The sequence below is a fragment of the Phocoena phocoena genome, chromosome 1 (genome assembly GCF_963924675.1).
Source record: "Phocoena phocoena chromosome 1, mPhoPho1.1, whole genome shotgun sequence".
Lineage (NCBI taxonomy): Eukaryota > Metazoa > Chordata > Mammalia > Artiodactyla > Phocoenidae > Phocoena > Phocoena phocoena.
In genome coordinates, this window is record NC_089219.1 from 19,103,100 (window position 1) to 19,120,898 (window position 17,799).

A 17,799-nucleotide genomic window follows, 5' to 3' on the forward strand; every position below is an offset into this window, starting at 1 on the left:
CCGCAGCATGTGGGATCTTCCCCGACCGGGGCACGAACCCGTGTCCCCTGCATCGGCAGGCGGACTCTCAACCACTGCGCCACCAGGGAAGCGCTGAGCCTCCCTCCACCCAGCAAAGGAGATAAAAGACCCGCCTTGTCGTATTGGTTAAATGAGAAAACATATGAATGCACAGCGCCTGAGTCTTCATTAGCGTCCCCTTAAATGTTAGTTTCTTTCCTTCCTGATCAGAATGTCGGGGTGGAATTATTTTCCTCTGACATATTCACTTAGGGGCAGAAACTCTTTAATCTTGTGCCTATTTCCCTTGGGGACAGTGGGACACCTGAAGATTTATGTAGGAACTCAGGTGTAGTTTGAGGACTGCGTGGCTGGGCCCTTGGCTTGAGCCCAAAGACTGAGGGGCAAATGGAAGGCATGGGTCACGTTCCAGCTCTCGGTCAGTCTCAACCAGGATACCCACTGGTCTCTTCCTCCCACTGACTCCTGGCACGGCCTGTGCCACCCTATTGGCACTAGGTATAAATCTGCCTTGTGACAAGTTTCATCTGGTATTTCTATTTATAACTCTTCGTCCGTGAAACTTATCAGACTTTCAGGTCTTGGGCTGGAAGCTCCTTGAGACACCTTTCTTTACAATGTGGGCCACAAAAATAAGAATCAAAGGATGTTCACGCCAGAAATTGACAGATGGGTATATAAGACTTAGTAGATGTGGTGGGCCTGGAACCCCAGCTTCCAGAGCCACGGGCCACTGCCTTTTCCATAGGGCTTCAATCTGATGTTGATCAGCCACCTCTCTGATCAGGCTGGACCAGGCGTGAGGGGGGATGAGCCCCACTAAATACTGATGGAAGGAAAGATTCTTTTTAATTTTTTTTTTTTAATTTTTGACTGCGTTGGGTCTTGGTTGCTGCACGTGGGCTTTCTCTATTTGTGGTGAGCGGGGGCTACTCTTCGTCGCGGTGCACGGGCTTCTCATTGCGGTGGCTTCTCTTGTTGCGGAGCACGAGCTCTAGGCGCGTGAGCTTCAGTAGTTGTGGCATGCGAGCTCAGTAGTTGTGGCTTGCGGGCTCTAGAGCACAGGCTCAGTAGTGGTGCACAGGCTCAGCTGCTCCGCGGCATGTGGGATTTTCCCCGGACCAGGCTCGAACCTGCATCCCTTGCATTGGCAGGCGGATTCCCAACCACTGCACCACCAGGGAAGTCTCAGCAAAGATTCTTAAAGGAAATAATTCCGTTTCTCATCCTCTTTGTCTGAGCTCTAGGTACATGATCCCCATGGCCCGTCTTTGAATCGTCTCAGAGCTGTGTACATGGTGGGCGCTGGTTGAATGAATGACAGGGAAAATGAACAGAACAAGTGGGAGGATGAATACGTGCACAGTGGGTGGGTGGGTGCATGAGTGGATGGGAGGATGGAAAAGTAGATGGATGAAGGGAACAAGAAATGGTCTTACTAATTTCTGGGAACCAACCACGAGGAACATGTATTCAGTACGTAATCGTGTCTGGCCCCAAGTTCAAGATGACATTATGCCAACTCAGACCCCACCTTTGGAAGCTGGGACACACAATGGGACAGAGCGAAGCACACGCAGGGTAGATGGAGTGGGGGGAGATGATGTGGAACCCAACAGGAATGGAGGGTGTAGGAGGGGCCAGTTAAGATTCAGGCAGACTGGGGTTACTATGTAGTCAACAGAGCATTTGGAGGTTCCTAGGGGTCCCGTGTGCAATGCTGCTGCCATGTCAAAACCCCTCTGTGGAGTTCTTCTCGGCCTGTTCTAGTCTCACCTGCCTTCCAGCCTGAACTGTACACACGTCTCCCAATATCCCCCAAGCAGGTAGCTACAAAGAAAGATGAGATCTTGGGAGACACTGGTTCTTGAGGTAAGCTATGAATGGCTGGTCCACGCAATAGAACCACAAGTTGGAAAGGCCCTTAGAGATCATCTCCAAACTGGGCCATTTTACAGGTGGGAAAACCAAGGTCCAGGGAGGGGAGATGACTTTCCAAAGTTGTATGGCAAAGAGTAACCAAGGGGACCCAGGTGTCCTGATTCTCACCCCAAGTTATGAGTTCACTATTGCTCTTTTGCCGCACCCAGCAGCCCCTGTGCCCTACCAGGCCCATTAGGATTTTTGCCTCCCTGGGGGTGGTTTCACTATTTCCTCTGTCCCTACCCTCAGCAGAAATGAGGGAGAAGGTCAAACCTCTGGAAGTTCTGAGGTATCCCTCCTCAGATCCCCTCCTTGGGACATCAGCCTTCATGGCCTGGCTCCTTGACCTCCCTGTTCATACTTGAGCTTGAGCAAATGCAGCAAACACTTGGCCAGGTGGAGAACTGGGGTCTCCACGAAGAGGAGGGAGAACACAGACTGGGGACAGGAAGGAAAGGAGAAGAGAGGCTGGGATGGACATTCACCCGTCACCCACCATCCAGCAGGCACTGTGCTGGACAGTTATAACATCTCATTTATTCCCGTAACCCAGCAAGATAGGGAGTGTCATTCCTGCTTTATAAATGAGAACACTGAAGCCTAGAGAAGTGGCTTGGCTTGGAGAGCCGGTCAGCAGGGAGCCCAAGAATAAAACCCAGGGCTACCTGACCCCGAAGCCCTTGCTGGGTCCTGAGTTCCCAGACAACATGCTCTGTCACAGACCGTCAAGAGTTCTCAGGAGCCACCCAGCAGGAGCTGGAGTTTCTCTCCTGAGGGCCCAATCAACAAGGTAACGGCTAACAGGGATCAATGCAAAGTCCTGCCCTTAAGTTCAAAAAGACAGCTGCGGACGAGTGTAATGGAGTCCTGGTTACTGGACCGCAGCTCATCATAATACCGTCACCGTGCGTAATGCGGCCGTTATTGCCTTCTAGTTCCATAGCACTTTGAGTGTAGGAAGCCCTTGTACTTACCGATCTTAGGGCTTTGACCGTAAACAAGCACAAGAATAAGTCAGAAAGAGGCTTGCGGGGGTCCCAGCAGGGTCTGGGTGGAGCAGGGTCTGTGGCTGCCTGTAAAGCTAATGGGCTATTTGTCTGCATTAATCCATTGCAATATCAATAGGTTTTGTGTGCAGCCACTGTGCTGAATATATCACGTTTTATCTCATTTAATTCTCACACAACCCTATGAAGTTTGTAATTCCTGTTTTACAGATCAGAAAACTAAGAAGTGAAGAAAGCTGACGGAGGTCACACGGCTAGTAAATAGTAGAATTCAGGCTCAGGTCTGATAATTGTCAAGAAAAATGTCATTCTGGAGAGTTCAGGCCCCCTCTGGAGTCATGTATCCAGTTTGGGGTGTTATATTTAAGGAAGACATTGACATACAGAGAAACAAGGAACCCATCCATGAGGGAGACTATCACCCTAAAGATTGTTTGAAGGAGCTGAGAATATTTATCCCGGAGAAGAAAATCATCAGAGAACATACAGTTGCTGTTTTCAAGGGCAGAAAGCTCCTCCACTTAGAAACAGGTTGGGTTCACGGGACATTTGCCAACGATTTGTTGGTTAAGTCCGAAAGGACATACTATAGCCAACTGCTATTGCCACCTACTGGTGGGAGGTAAAATTGATGTGCTGATTTCAGCTACCGTAACTGTACCATTCATAGAACTTAACTTTTCATACATAGAAGGGCTTTTAAGCATGATCATTGTCATGTGTAAGAAGTAGCAGATTACCTTTGTGGGAAGAGAATTAGGACGAATGGGTTAAAATCACAAGGGGAGAGCTTTTGGTTCCAAAATGAAAGCTAATTTTCTGATAATGAACACATAATTATCAAGGGACTGCTTGGGAGTAGTGAGCTTCTTGTCTGTGGGAGAAACCAAGTCATGCTGAATCTCCCATCTCTCAGGTGAATGGGAGAAATCGATCCCAATGTTTTGGTGGGTCCCAGGCATTCATGGCTTACCTATTCTGAGCTATAGTTGGACGTTTGGGTAGGGGTCTGCCAGGGTTGATAGCATCCGGGCTGTCTTATCCAGGGAGGAACTTTTAGGCTAGGCCAGAGGGAAGGAGGGTACCGCAGGGGCAGAGCAGAAGGGGGAAATATTTTGGACAGGTGGGGTCTCGCAACATTTATCCTCCAGTTATGGCCCTTACACGTAACCGAGGAACAGTCAGAGAGGGGTGGTTCAGTGAGGTTCATGATCCTCCATCACTTCCCAAACTGACCTTCCACACGGGGCCATTTGTAAACAACCCAAGGAAAAGTTTCTTATAGATTCTGCAAATGAGATTAAGGCTCGGCTGGAGACAGAGGTTCAGAGTATAGGCAAGGTCAGGGACCAGTCAGGTAGGACCAGTCTGGGTCAGGGTTAGATCAAGGGCTCTGGCTCTCTGTGCCACAGCCTGTGAGGTTTTTCTCATCAAAGCCCTACACTGATTTGGTCCCCAGCTTCACTGGGAGGCAGTCCAGTGAGAGTTTATGGAGAAGGGGCTGTGAAATCAGACAGACCCTAGCTTGAATCCTAGCATGGCTACATATTAGCCTTGTGAGCTTAGATTGATTTCTTCTCTGATCTGAGTCTCAGTTTCCTCATCTGTAGAGTGGGCACAGTGACTGCACCCTCCTAACCAGAAAGGTATGAGGATTAAATGAGACCTCCCACATAAATCACTGAATGCAGTGCCTGGGGCACATAGTATATTATTATTATTATTATTAATTATTAAATTAACCTCTGTCAGTAAAAACTAGCTTCGCCCTCCCTGTATGCTCCCCCATTTTCTGTGGCCATGGATCCCAGTCATGGGCACATTTGATACTGAAATCCCCTGCTGGATCTCACTTGGTTAACAAGAATTGCAGAGGCCCCACACATGAAAACACCCACATCCTTGGCCATCAACGCTCCACCACCCTCCCTCCCACCTTCTCTGATGTGGCAGGAACAGAGACGTAATTAAAGCCCTCGGTCCTTAGATGGGGCACGATATGCTCTGGGATTACTCACTGTTCTCTGAGAAAGAAGAGTAGCCGGGCCCATCTGAAAAGGAGTCACACCTGGAACTTGGCACCCAGGAGGTCACCCTGAAGGACCTGCAGAGGAGCCTGTGTCCTGGTGGCCTTAGGCGGCTCCATTACTGGTCGGTATGTGTCTGTGAGTGCATGTGTGCAGGTTCCTGTAGTGACTGTTCATTCCCCAACTCCCCACCGAGGTGTACCAGGGGCAGGTGGTGTAGAGGGAAGGATATAGTCTTTGAAGTTTGCAGAACCAAGTTCATATGCCAAGCCTGCAGCCTCCAGGCTGTATGAGCATGGAAAGTCTCAGGGTCCTCATTTGAAACGAGGGGAGCGGAAAACCTACTTTACATGGCATTTGCTAATTAAATCAGAGGATGGATAAAAATATCTGGCACAAGGTCTTGGTATGTGGCAGACACTCGGATGGTGGCTTCCGTCATCTTTGTGCATGTTGGTTTAACGGGGGATGTGTCCATGGTAGGGTTTAGTTTATCTAGTGATTATGCCATGTCTCTCTCCTTAAATGACCTTTGACCAATGGCCACCTATTTGCCTCTTCTTTCTGTTTTTATTTTTGTTTTTCTCTCTTTTTTGTGTTTAAAAGGAATTGTGAGAAAGCGTTACTGGTGAGTGTCCTCAGCTTGATGTTGGTGGGGATAGAAGCAGAGCGTCTGGGCAAATGCTGAGATGGGGAGTGTGTATATGTGTGTGTTGAGGGAGGGGTTCAGCCACCTCTCCTTAGGAGCAGGAGTCGGGGTCGGGGGCTGGGGAAGAATTTTATTCCATGTTCGCAAATTGGTCCATACCTATTTTTTTTTTAAATAAATTTATTTATTTATTTTTGGCCGCATTGGGTCTTCATTGCTGCATGCGGGCTTTTCTCTAGTTGTGGCAAGCGGGGGCTACTCTTTGTTGCGGTGCACAGGCTTCTCATTGAGGTGTCTTCTCTTGTTGCAGAGCGCGGGCTCTAGGCGCATGGGCTTCAGTAGTTGTGGCGTGTGGACTCAGTAGTTGTGGTACACGGGCTTAGTTGCTCCACGGCATGTGGAATCTTCCCAGACCAGGGCTCGAACCCATGTCCCCTGCATTGGCAGGTGGATTCTTAACCACTGAGCCACCAGGGAAGCCTGGTCCATACCTATTTTTATAGAAAGAATTTTTTTTCTGTTTTGAGCTCCTGTCTCTAATTAGTTCAGCAAGTATTCACTGATACCCACTAAAATCCTGAGGGCTATCTACCATTTACTGAGCACTTAAAAGCACTTTCCATACTTAACCTTGATCCCTCATTTCCCTTGGGAAAAGCTACCTCATTTTACAAACAGCAACCCCAGCTGGGAGAGGTTCAGCCACTCACTCAAGTCCTTCCACTGGCAAAGGTGAGGAGAGCCAGACAGGAGTGAAAAGAACCAGAAACAGTCTCTACCTCAAGGACCTGACAATGAACGTGGAAAGTTGACTGCCAGACACAGCAACTGAGACACAAGCTGTGGTGGTGCTTCTTTGCAGGGCACTGCTATGGGAGGATGGAGGGTAGCATCGCTAATTCTATCTGGCGGGAAGTCTTCCTGAAGGTGACTGGGCTGAGTCTGGAAGGTTCTGTTCCTTTTGGAGGGGGAGCGGGCAATGGAGCATGGCCAGCAACCCAGTTCTGTTTAAGGTAGTCAGGAGACAGGAAGCCCAGCCAGGCTGAAAGGTTGAAAGGTTGGCCGGCATGGGGACATCAGAGTCACAGACACGTCCTTCAGGAAGCCTGAGTTGTGAAAGTCCTGAGGATTGGGTTTTTGGGAGGAGGGGACAGACATAGCTGGGGGTGGAGCAGTAGTTTAGGCAGGATCTCAAGACTTAAAGGAGGGCAGAGAAAGTAAAGGCAGAGCCTATCCTGTGGATCAACAGGGCCTGGCCACACAGGGTCATTCTGAGGCTGAGGCCCTTGTTGGGAGGGTTGGCAGGGGAACAGGTCATAGCCACCAGAGCCCCCAGCCTGGCTGCAGATGACCTGACCCCGCTTGGAGGGGTGCTGACCCCTGTTTCCATCATACGCTGGCAGAGTTGGGGGGCCTGGGAGGCCAAAGCCTGGGGCCGCAGCCCAGAGACAGCAAAGACCAGGAACGACGGGGGAGGATGGAGTGGCCCGTTGTCCCAGCAATTGGACAGAGGTTGGTAGGAGGAACCAGGAGGCTGAAATGGAGGGTGGAAACAGCCAGTGAAGGGCTTTCACTGCCAGATATAGAAGTGTGGGTACCGGGGAGATGATTGTTTTTTGAGCCCGAGAATGCTATGGTCAAACCTCCTGTCTCTCTCACTCTCACCAGAATGTGAGCTTCCGGAGGCAAGGAGTTTGCCTTTGGGCCAAGCTCCACGTCTTCGTAGCTGTGTGACTTTGGTCGATTCACTCAACCACTCTGAGCCTCATTTTCTCAGCAGCAAAATGTGATGATTGAGAGCATTAAGTGAGCTGACAGATGGCATTTGTGAAGACAGCCTTGTGCATGGGAGATGCTCTCTTCCCACTGAGGGCTTTGCGTAACCACACCTGTGTTCTCTCTCCTCCACCCCCATCCCCAGACCACACTCATCCTTCAAGACCCATTCAAATTGATCTCCTTCTTGAAACCCGATGGCTCATGTCACTGACTGCTTAATAATCAAGTAACCATAATTTTTTTCATTTGCTTTTATTCTTTCCTCCTTAGATTGTAAAGCTTTTGAAAGCAGGAACACAATTTCAAGCACGGTTGTGGGGTGGCCAAAGCCCCACTAGCGTGGGAAGTAGACGCTCAGCGTTCAGTTCTTCTAGGTAAACTTGGGGCTCCACATGGCACTGGGGGCTTCAGTTTCATCAGTCAAATGGCAACGATAACCTCCCTCACAGTTTCCAGAAGATCAATTTAGACATTCTGTGTGAAACATAGTTAGGAGGAGTTGAATAAATAGAAACTGCTCTGAAAAATGAAGTTCTTTACAAATGTCAGACCTTATTTTTAATTCCCCATAGTGTATAGTAAAAGGCCTTATCTTTAATTGCTGCTAAGAGAAACTGCATGCTTAAATATTTTCTCCCGTCACCCAGATGAAGACCAAAAGAGGCGTCATACCGGGGTTACAAAGATTACTCTGGTTTTAAATGATATCTCATCTTCCTTCTCAGCAGGTCGAGATGACCACAGCTACCCCTTTGGGGAGTACCACCTTCTTCTCATTGAACATGACCACCAGAGGAGAAGACTTTCTGTACAAGAGTAAGGTCAACTTAGCTTGGCGGCCAGGGGAGCGAGGGCGGGACAGGTGTTGTGGTCAGCTCCTGGTGTCGAGGTCAAGAGCGTGGGCCCTGGAGACACACTGCCTGGGTCTCAGTCTCCGTGATATACCACTTGCCAACTACGTGACCCTGAGCACATGACTTCACTGCTCTGGGCCTGATTTCCTCATCTATAAGATGGGAATATTAACAATGCTGCCACATAGGTAGGTGTGAAAGCTAGAAGGGATAATCCATGTAAAAAACATAGAATAGCCTCTGTGCGTATGAAACATACTAAGTACCTAATGAGTATTATTATTATTATTACTATTATTTTCATTAGGGAGTTTTGGGGCTTAGAAGGCGATGGAAATTTGTATCTCTTGTAAGATGGCCCTACACGAGTCACCTTAAAATGCAGCTACTTTCGTCCTAGTTTTGCAAAGCAAAAACATCCCATCAATTTACCAAGGAGTAAATGAATGTAGGTAGGAAGAGTTAGTCCTGGGGAGACATTTGCCAAGAACAAGGGGTCCCTAGAAGGAAAAATTTGAGGACCATTCTTCAGAAAACCAACTGGCTGTATTAGGTGAAATTTGGGTCCATTTCAGTCATCTCAGGTGACTTGGTTCATGCCTCCATGAACGGAACAGGCCTCCCGACACACATGGAGCAGTGATGAGCAGTGTTAAACAGCTACAGGCTGGGGTACTCGCAAGAAGCTGGGTTAATGGCAGGATGTGGCTCTTCTATGGAGACCCAGAGAGGGTCGCTCTTGGGACAGGGGCCCACATGTTAGCCTGCTCTTGCTGGGTGGGGAGACCTACAGAGGCCTGCTGAGATATGTCTCAAAACAGTTCTGAAGTGAAATGCAGGGTAGATAGAATCACTGTCAGCAAGATGGGAATAATACGTTTTTGTTTAACTAAAAGTCATGGCTCTCAACTAGGCAGTTTTGCCCCCTAAATAAGGTTGCCAGATTTAGCAAATAAAAGTACAGGATACCAATTAAATTTGAATTTAAGATAAACAATTTGGCTTCCCTGGTGGCGCAGTGGTTGGGAGTCCGCCTGCCGATGCAGGGGACACGGGTTCGTGCCCCAGTCCCGGAAGATCCCACATGCCGCGGAGCGGCTGGGCCCGTGAGCCATGGCCGCTGAGCCTGCGCGTCCGGAGCCTGTGCTCCACAATGGGAGAGGCCACAACAGTGAGAGGCTGCGTACCGCAAAAAAAAAAAAAAAAAGATAAACAATTAATAGATTTTTAGTATAAGGATATACCATGCAATATTTTGAAATTATTCATTGTTTATCAGGTATTCTAATTTAATGGGTATCCTGTATTTTATCTGGCAACCCTACCACCAGGAGACACTTGGCAATGTCTGAAGACATTTTTGCTTGTCACAACTGGGAGTGTGGGAGGAGAAGTGCTACTGGTATCTAGTGAGTACAGGCCAGGGATCCTGGTAAATACCCTGCAAGGCACAGGACAGTCCCCACAACAGAGAACTATCCAGCCGAGGTTGAAAAACCCACTGGACTCCCCAGGAAGGAAAGAAAAACAAGTAACTCCATGATGGATTCCCCACCCCCTCCCTTTTTCCCTCTGTCCTTCTTCCTATGAATAAATGCACAGTCGTTGTTGTTTTTTAAGTAAACTTTTTATAAAAGCATTACATATGTTCGAAAAAGTGCCCAAATGATAAGTGCACAGCTGGACGAATTTTCACAAAGTGCACACAGCTGTGTAGCCAGCCCCCCAGATGAAGAATCAGGCCACCATCAGTGTTTCAGAAGTTCTGGTGCCCTTTGCAATCACTATCCCCCACCCACTCAAGGGAACCCACTGTTCTGACTTCTACCACCATAGATTAATTCTACCTTGGTTTTGAACTTTGTATTCGTGGAATCATACCACGAATGATTTGTTCAATGTTATGTCTGTATGCACATATTTAATGGTTGCAGCATAATGTATATGTATGTATATGTGGATGTGTATATAATGTCATATTCTATATTCCACACTTTTCTATCATCGAAAGTGTACCATAGTCTTCATAATTATTATTTTAATTACAGTATATTTCATGGATAAGTGTGCTATACCTTATTAAACCCTTCCCATATTTAGAATATCAATAATGTAATAAACATTTTCATTCATATAGCTTTTTCTGTATTTGGGATTATTCCCTATGATCAATTCCCCAGAATCAAATAGATCGGTTTAAAGTATGAAGCTTTTTTATGATTCTTGATGTTTTCTATATCAATTCTGGCAAGGCTGTTGATCTTGAACCTAATATTAGAATTTGACTTTGGGACTGGGAGCTGATACTGAAATTAGAATCTGAGATATTAAGCTACAAGGACATTCATCATAGCCATGTTTTTAATAGTGTAAAATTGAATGCAACATAAATATCCTCAATAAAGAATTGGTAAACAAATTATGGCACAGGCAAACAGTGGAGTACTATACAGCCTTCAAGAGTCATGAAGAAAACTGTGTACTTACATAGCAAAAGGATCAGGGTATTTTGTTGTAAAACGGTCTATGGAATATGGTTCCATTTTTATCGAGTGCATATTTTTCCATATTTATGAATATTTTCTTAAGATGGATTTTCAGATATAGGATTAATAAATTATTCTAAAAGATGATAGATAAATATGCATGTATGCAAAAACGTGATCACATTGGTGAATGTATACGTATGTAGACTATCAGTGGCTCTTGGGGTAATGAGGTCTTCATCTTCCCCTCCTCTTTGGCTTGTATGTATATTTTCAAAATTATCTACACAGGGCACAGGGCTATTGTTGTTGCCCATGTGTGTCCTGTAGGAAAAAAAAAAATTATCTACAAAAACCACATATTACTTTTATATCATCTGAAAGAAGGAAGGATGTTTTATTTCACAAAAGAAGTTCAAAGCTATCTTGGGGATGATAAGAGCAGGACTTAGCCTAAGGCAGGATTTTGGCAGGGCAGGTGCTGAGGATATGGCCCTCCAAGTCCCATCGGAGGTAGAGGTACACTGCCACTCTAGATGTGACTCTGTCCTGGGGTCAGCAGTGAGTATGCCAGGATTTCACGTTCTCTCCTCTCCTTGACCCAGTGAGGGTGCCAGGTGTTGTGTCTTCCTCCCAGCCTCCGAATCCTTCCTTGCATTTCAGTTTGCACGTTAGCCATCTCCACTCCTCTCTTCCTCGTAGGTTCTGGAGCCATCGTTGCTGCCATTGTGGTGGTTGTCATCATCATCTTCACCGTGGTTCTGATCTTGCTGAAGATGTACAACAGGTATGGGATGCCCTGGGCTTTGGAACTGTCTGGTCCCTTCAGTGATGCCAGAATGAATGGGAACTAATGTTTGTGGGTGCCTATTATGTGCACAGCAGTATCTATGAGTCCATCATCAAATGCTCTAACCCTTTGTGGGTCCTTTTTTGCTGTCTGTTCTACTGGAATAACTTCACAGTGACCATATATTTTTTTATTTGGAGAAATATTTTAAAAATATAATAATATAATGACAATGATAATAACCTTGAGCTGTGTAGTAAACTCTTGTATGTAATTTGCAGATAAGAGAGGAGTGTTTCAATCCTCTTCTCCTGGAGAGCCCTTGCTAGGTTGTATCGTGTGGACCACATGAGTATTTGAGGTGACAAATACTGAAATGCACATACCTGCGACTTTACTTTCTGGGACTAAATAAGAGGAAATAAAATCATATAAATTGATTGTAAGAAGAGTAACTGCTGTGTTATCACCTTATGTGTTATCACCTGTAGTCACAGCTTTGCTAGAAGATTATTCTTTTCGGTGAATAAATCAAAATTAAAAGACTAAATTCAATTACATCATACAAGACCTGGAAGCCATTAAAAATATTGTAGAAATGTATAAATTGATGAGGAAAGTTGTTTACAACATATTGTCAAATTTTACAAAGCAGTATGTATGTCATTTTTTAAAAATTTATTTATTTTTTGGCTACGTCAGGTCTTAGTTGTGGCAGATGGGATCTTTCGTTGCGGCTAGTGGCTCTTCATTGCGGTGCACGGCTTCTCTCTAGTTGTGGCGCACAGGCTCAAGGGTGCATAGGCTCAGTAGTTGTGGTGCGTGGGCTTAAGTACCCTGCAGCATATGGGATCTTAGTTCCCCTACAAGGGATCGAACCTGCGTCCCCTGCATTGGAAGGTGGATTCTTAACCACTGGACCACCAGGGAAGTCCCTAAAGCAGTACGTACATTATGATCATACACATGGGTTACGCACATGCACCCAGGAAAAGTTCAAATGATATACCACAAGGTGTTAACAACCAGTATGTCTGCATGATGGGATTGCTAGTAGGTTAGTTGGTTGGTTGGTGTTTGCAAGGTCAAGGGGTGTGCTTCTTTATTTCTGCATTGTTTTTATAATAATATTAATGATTTTATAAGGGTAGCTAACATGTATTGATCTCTTACTATGTGCTGGGCACGGTTCTAAGCTCTTTACATGTATTAACTCATTAGGTCTTTGTAACAGCACCACAGAGTGGGTGCTTCTATATCCCCAATTTTATAGGTGTGAAACAGGCACAGGGAGATTAAGTAACATGCCTGAATTTACTCAGCCCTAATTGGCAGAGCGCGGATTCAGACCCAGTTCATCTCGTTTCAGAGAGAATACTCCCACCAGTACACGTGTAATAGCAATAATAACATTTCATGTGTTATTTTAAAAAATCTTTGGGCTGTTACAGTTTGGGTCTATTTCAAACCAGGAAGTGGCATCAGACCCCAAGTTCTACCCGCCATTCCTCTCCATCATTGCTGGAGCTCTAAACCCCTTGTCTAGGTTGAAATTTGGATGGAGACTCTACTCACCCCATCCTGTTTACAATGATACGTGGGCTGGGAATTGAGAAACCTGGGTTCAGTCTTTGGTCTGTCAAAAGCAGGCAAGTTATTTAGCCTCCCTGTGCTTTGATTTTATCATCTTTAAAATGGAAGTGTCTCTAAATAGACATTTCTCCAAAGAAGACACACAGGTGGTCAATAGACACATGAAAAGATGCTCAACATTGCTAAATATTAGAGAAATGCAAATCAAAACTACAATGAGGTATGTCCTCACACTGGTCAGAATGGCCGTAATTAAAAAGTCTACTGGACTTCCTTGGTGGTCCAGTGGTTAAGAATCCACCTGCCAATGCAAGGGACACGGGTTCGATCCCTGGTCCGGGAAGATCCCACATGCTGCGGAGTGGCTGGGCCCGTGAGCCATGGCCGTTGAGCCTGTGCGTCCAGAGCCTGTGCTCCGCAACGGGAGAGGCCACAACAGTGAGAGGCCCGCGTACCGCAAAAAAAAAAAAAAAAGTAAAAAAAATAAGTCTACAAATAATAAGTGCCGGAGAGAGTGTGGAGAACAGGGAACTCTCCTCCACTGTTGGTGGGAATGTAAGTTGGTACAGCCACTATGGAAAAGAGTGTGGAGGTTCCTTAAAAAACTTAAAATAGAGTTACCATGTGATCTAGCAATTCCATTCCTGGGCATATATGGAGAAAACTATAATTCAAAAGGATACTTGCACCCCAATGTTCATAGCAACACTATTTACAATAGCTGAGACATGGAAGCGACCTAAATGTCCATTGACAGATGAACGGATAAAGAAGATGTGGTATGTATACACAATGGAATACTGCTCAGCCATAAGAAAGAATGAAATAATGCCATTTGCAGCAACATGGATGGACCTAGAGATTATCATACTAAGTGAAGTAAGTCAGACAGAGAAAGACAAATATCATGATATCACTTATGTATGGAATCTAAAATGTGACACAAATGAACTTATTTACAAAACAGACTCACAGACATAGAAAACAAATTTATGGTTACCAAAGGGAAAAGGCAGGGGTTGGGGGAGAGGGATAAATTAGGAGTTTGGGATTAGCAGATACAAACAAAATAGATAAACAACAAGGTCCTACTGTATAGCATAGGGAACTATATTCAATATCTTATAATAACCTATAATGGAAAAGAATATGAAAAAAAATATATATATGTAACTGAATCACTTTGCTGTACGTGAGAAATTAACACAACATTGTAAATCAACTATATTTCAATAAAAGAAAAGGATAGGGGGACTTCTCTGGTGGCGCAGCGGTTAAGAATCCGCCTGCCGGTGCAGGGGACACGGGTTCAAGCCCTGGTCCAGGAAGATCCCACATGCTGCGGGGCAACTAAGCCCGTGCGCCACAACTACTGAAGCCCGTGCACCTAGAGCCCGTGCTCTGCAACAAGAGAAGCCACCGCAATGAGAAGCCCACGCACCACAATGAAAAGTAGCCCCCACTCGCCGCAACCAGAGAAAGCCCGCGCGCCACAACGAAGACCCAACGCAGCCAAAAAGAAAAGAAAAGAATAGGCAGAAATTTTAATTCAACAACAACAAAAATGGAAGGTTCTTAAAGTGTGATAATTGTGTTATGGTTACATTGAGGAATGCCCTTGTCCTTAGGAGTATTTAGTGTTGAAGTGGCATGATGTCTGCAACTAACTCACAAATGGTTCATGAGTTTTTAAAAAACTGTGTGTGTGTCTGTGTCTGTGTCTGTGTGTAAATGGGGCAAGTAAAAGAAAGAAAGCAAATGTGGCAAATTGTTAATTTGTCAATTGTTTAGAGAAGGGTATTCAGGTATTAGTTGTACTATTTGTGTAACTTCTCTGAGGATTTGAAATTTTGAAAAAAGAAGCACGATAGGTCAACAAGATGAAATTTCATGTAGACATTAGAATGAATGATTGTTGTTAGTTATTGAATTTTATGGCGTATGAGATGAAAGCCAGGATATATGTTTTAAGTCCATTCTCTTCTCAACTGTGTTCTTCACTATTCTAGTTCTTCAATATTTCTAGCAATAAACTTAGCAAGCATAACGAGGCTTCACATTACAACTCTGAACAGAAAAAAAACGTAATATCTTCATTTTGCCTTCAAAATAGCCACCTATCTGCTGCTTTACTCATTCATTAATAGGAAAAAAAATAAAATTAAGTATCCAACCTAGGTTAAACAAAGAAACTGAAGGGTCAGACTACCTGATGTCTGAGATCCCTTCCAGTTGTAAGCTTCTGTGATTGGCAATTAAGCAACATGATTTAACGATGATCTATATTAATTTCATCACTGGAGCTGTAGTCACAGAGCTCGTTCCCCAAGGCATATGAGGGGGAAGGCTCAGCCATGCGTGTGTATCTCATTACAGGAAAATGAGGACAAGACGGGAGCTGGAGCCCAAGGTCCCCAAGCCAGCCTCCCCTTCTGCCCTGGGCCCAAACAGCAACAGCAGCCAACACCCTGCAACTGTGACCTTCAGCCCTGTTGACGTCCACGTGGAGACTCGGTGACCCCCCATCCTGGGTGCTGTCTTGGCCACTGTCCAAAGAGCCTTCAGTCAAGACCAAGAAGCACATTTCTCCTCTGGCAGCTTCACTATGAGTTTGTTCCGGTCAAGTCAACAGGGTCATCTCTTATGCAATCCCTGATGCTTCAGGCAACCCCCAACCCCATCCTGCCGGGTCCCACCCCAGGTATGTCCATATCCTTGCTGCCACCCTTCCAAAAAGCTGTGCTATTTTGGGAATCCACTGCTGTGGGTTTAGCTGTCTCCCCCCAAACACAATAGCTAGACAGACAGACAGGCAGATAGCTCAGGAGTCTTCTGGTCAGGAGTCAGGGGTCAGGGCATGCTCCTTAGAGGGTCTGCCCTGAGGTCATAGCAGAGGAAGGGCCATATCCACAGCTTTGTAGAGCAAAATAGTCAATCCCATAATCAGGCACAGGGGGACTAACTTGGACTAACTCACCAACAACCCAGCTTGTTAATTTATAGCTTGTTCCAGTGCTAAACGACCGCTAGCTAGCTCACGGTCATCGATCAGCACATTCCTCCCTCTAAGAAAGGTTTTGGGGAAAACTGGATTCTTCTCCAAAGGTGTCTACTTCTTTAGTAAAGAGTCAAAGTCGAAGACATAGGATGACCTTGAGGAAGAATGGCATCTAGGATGAAAGCTTGTTGTAGTGTCCATGGGCCTGGAATAAGCCTGGTGTCTGGTCAGGGCCCCTCCCCCCACACCCCCCCACGGGGGCTGGATTAACCTTGACTCAGTCTCATTTCTTGGCTTCCCTCTATTTGGATTCTGAGCAATCCTCACTCTCCAGTTACCATCTTACCTCCAAGGTCCAGTATTTGGAGACTGATTAGATTACAACTCTATTTATGTTACCTCTGCCCTTCCTGGTCACCTTGCAAAGATTCAGGATATATTCAAAGTACCACATTCACAAACCATTCCTCTGGACAGAACTCATCTCTTTGACACTTCAGCCTGGAGAACAATCTACTGAAAGAGGAAAGCATTTTGGAATTAAGAAGACCTGCCTTCCAAGCCCTATTTCCTGGTTCTGTGGCCTTGGGAAAGTGACTTGACCCCTCCGTATTCTGTTTCCTAACGTGAAATGGGAATAACGTCTGCCTTACTGGGTGACTATAACAAGCCAAGGACTTAGTAAAACAGCTTGGGTAGTTCCTGGCACCCAGCAGCTGCTTTATAAATGGGAGCCAGCATTATTATTATGAATTTCTTCCATTGTAAGACATACACTTGTTCCCATTTTAATGATTCCGAAATCAGAATATGTCTTAAAATTGATGGGTCCACTAATGAGGTTGCATTTTTTTTCTCTCTCTCTCTCTCAAAAAGCTGTTTTTTAGCCAGTTGTGCATTTTACAGTTGAAGGCATCTTGGAAACAAGGTAATAAATCTGTATTCTGTTACAGACAGTGACACACTCTGACATTTAACCTTAAACTCTAGGAGTCTCTCCTTCTGAGGGAAATCTCTTTTGAGGGAAAACTGAGGGTCAGGAGGTAAGAAGACTGACACAGGGTCACACAGTTCATGTCATCCCACTATAAAAATGCTCACTTGAATATATCTGGAGAAATACAGGCAATTTCTTTCTCCCCAGACATCTCTTCTCCCTCCTGTGTTTAAATATCCACCAGACACTTTGCAAGGTGCTTTTACATAAGTTATGTCATGGGATTTATTTTTCCCAGTAACCCTGGGAGGTATTATTTTTCCCATTTGCCAATGAGAATTTCAAACTCAAGAAGAAAAAATACTTGCTCAAAGTCTCACAGCTTGTGAGACAGTAAGTTGCAAAGACAAGACTCAAACCGTGGTCTCTTTGACTCCAAAGTCCATCTTTTTGTTGTATCACACTCTTCCCTAACATCCCGGCTCAAAGAACATGGATTCTTTTGTGAGCTGAACAAGAGGAGGACAGGCTTACCCATGTGTCCGAGTGGAGGTCGGGGGTCAGCTTCCACACCAAAAGTGGGGCAAAGCCACTTTGGTAGCCTCCTCTGGGCTTCCATGATTGTAGCCAAAGGGGCCGTTTCCAAATCCATCCAAGCTCTAAGGATTTCTGCTTCATTCCCCCACCACTTAGGCCCAAGGAGCAAGGCATGAGATGGCCTCGAACCAGGGCAAA

The 17,799-nt window shown here is 45.5% G+C and overlaps 1 protein-coding gene across 1 annotated transcript; it reads left to right on the forward strand.

Annotated features, from left to right (window-relative positions):
* Positions 1 to 4,993: 4,993 nt before the first annotated feature.
* On the forward strand, positions 4,994 to 16,044 carry NCMAP (non-compact myelin associated protein). The gene is made up of 4 exons (XM_065896976.1): positions 4,994 to 5,102; positions 8,132 to 8,222; positions 11,449 to 11,533; positions 15,506 to 16,044. Exons 2-4 carry the CDS (start codon positions 8,141 to 8,143, stop codon positions 15,645 to 15,647), a joined length of 309 nt encoding a protein of 102 aa, XP_065753048.1. The 5' UTR covers positions 4,994 to 5,102; positions 8,132 to 8,140; the 3' UTR covers positions 15,648 to 16,044.
* The last annotated feature ends 1,755 nt before the right edge of the window (positions 16,045 to 17,799 follow it).

Coding starts and splice junctions, on each gene's coding strand:
- NCMAP (XM_065896976.1), top strand. CDS start 8,141: ATGACCACAGCTACCCCTTTGGGGAGTACCACCTTCTTCTCATTGAAC. Junction 8,223..11,448: donor AGAAGACTTTCTGTACAAGA/GTAAGGTCAACT, acceptor TCTTCCTCGTAG/GTTCTGGAGCCATCGTTGCT. Junction 11,534..15,505: donor TTGCTGAAGATGTACAACAG/GTATGGGATGCC, acceptor ATCTCATTACAG/GAAAATGAGGACAAGACGGG.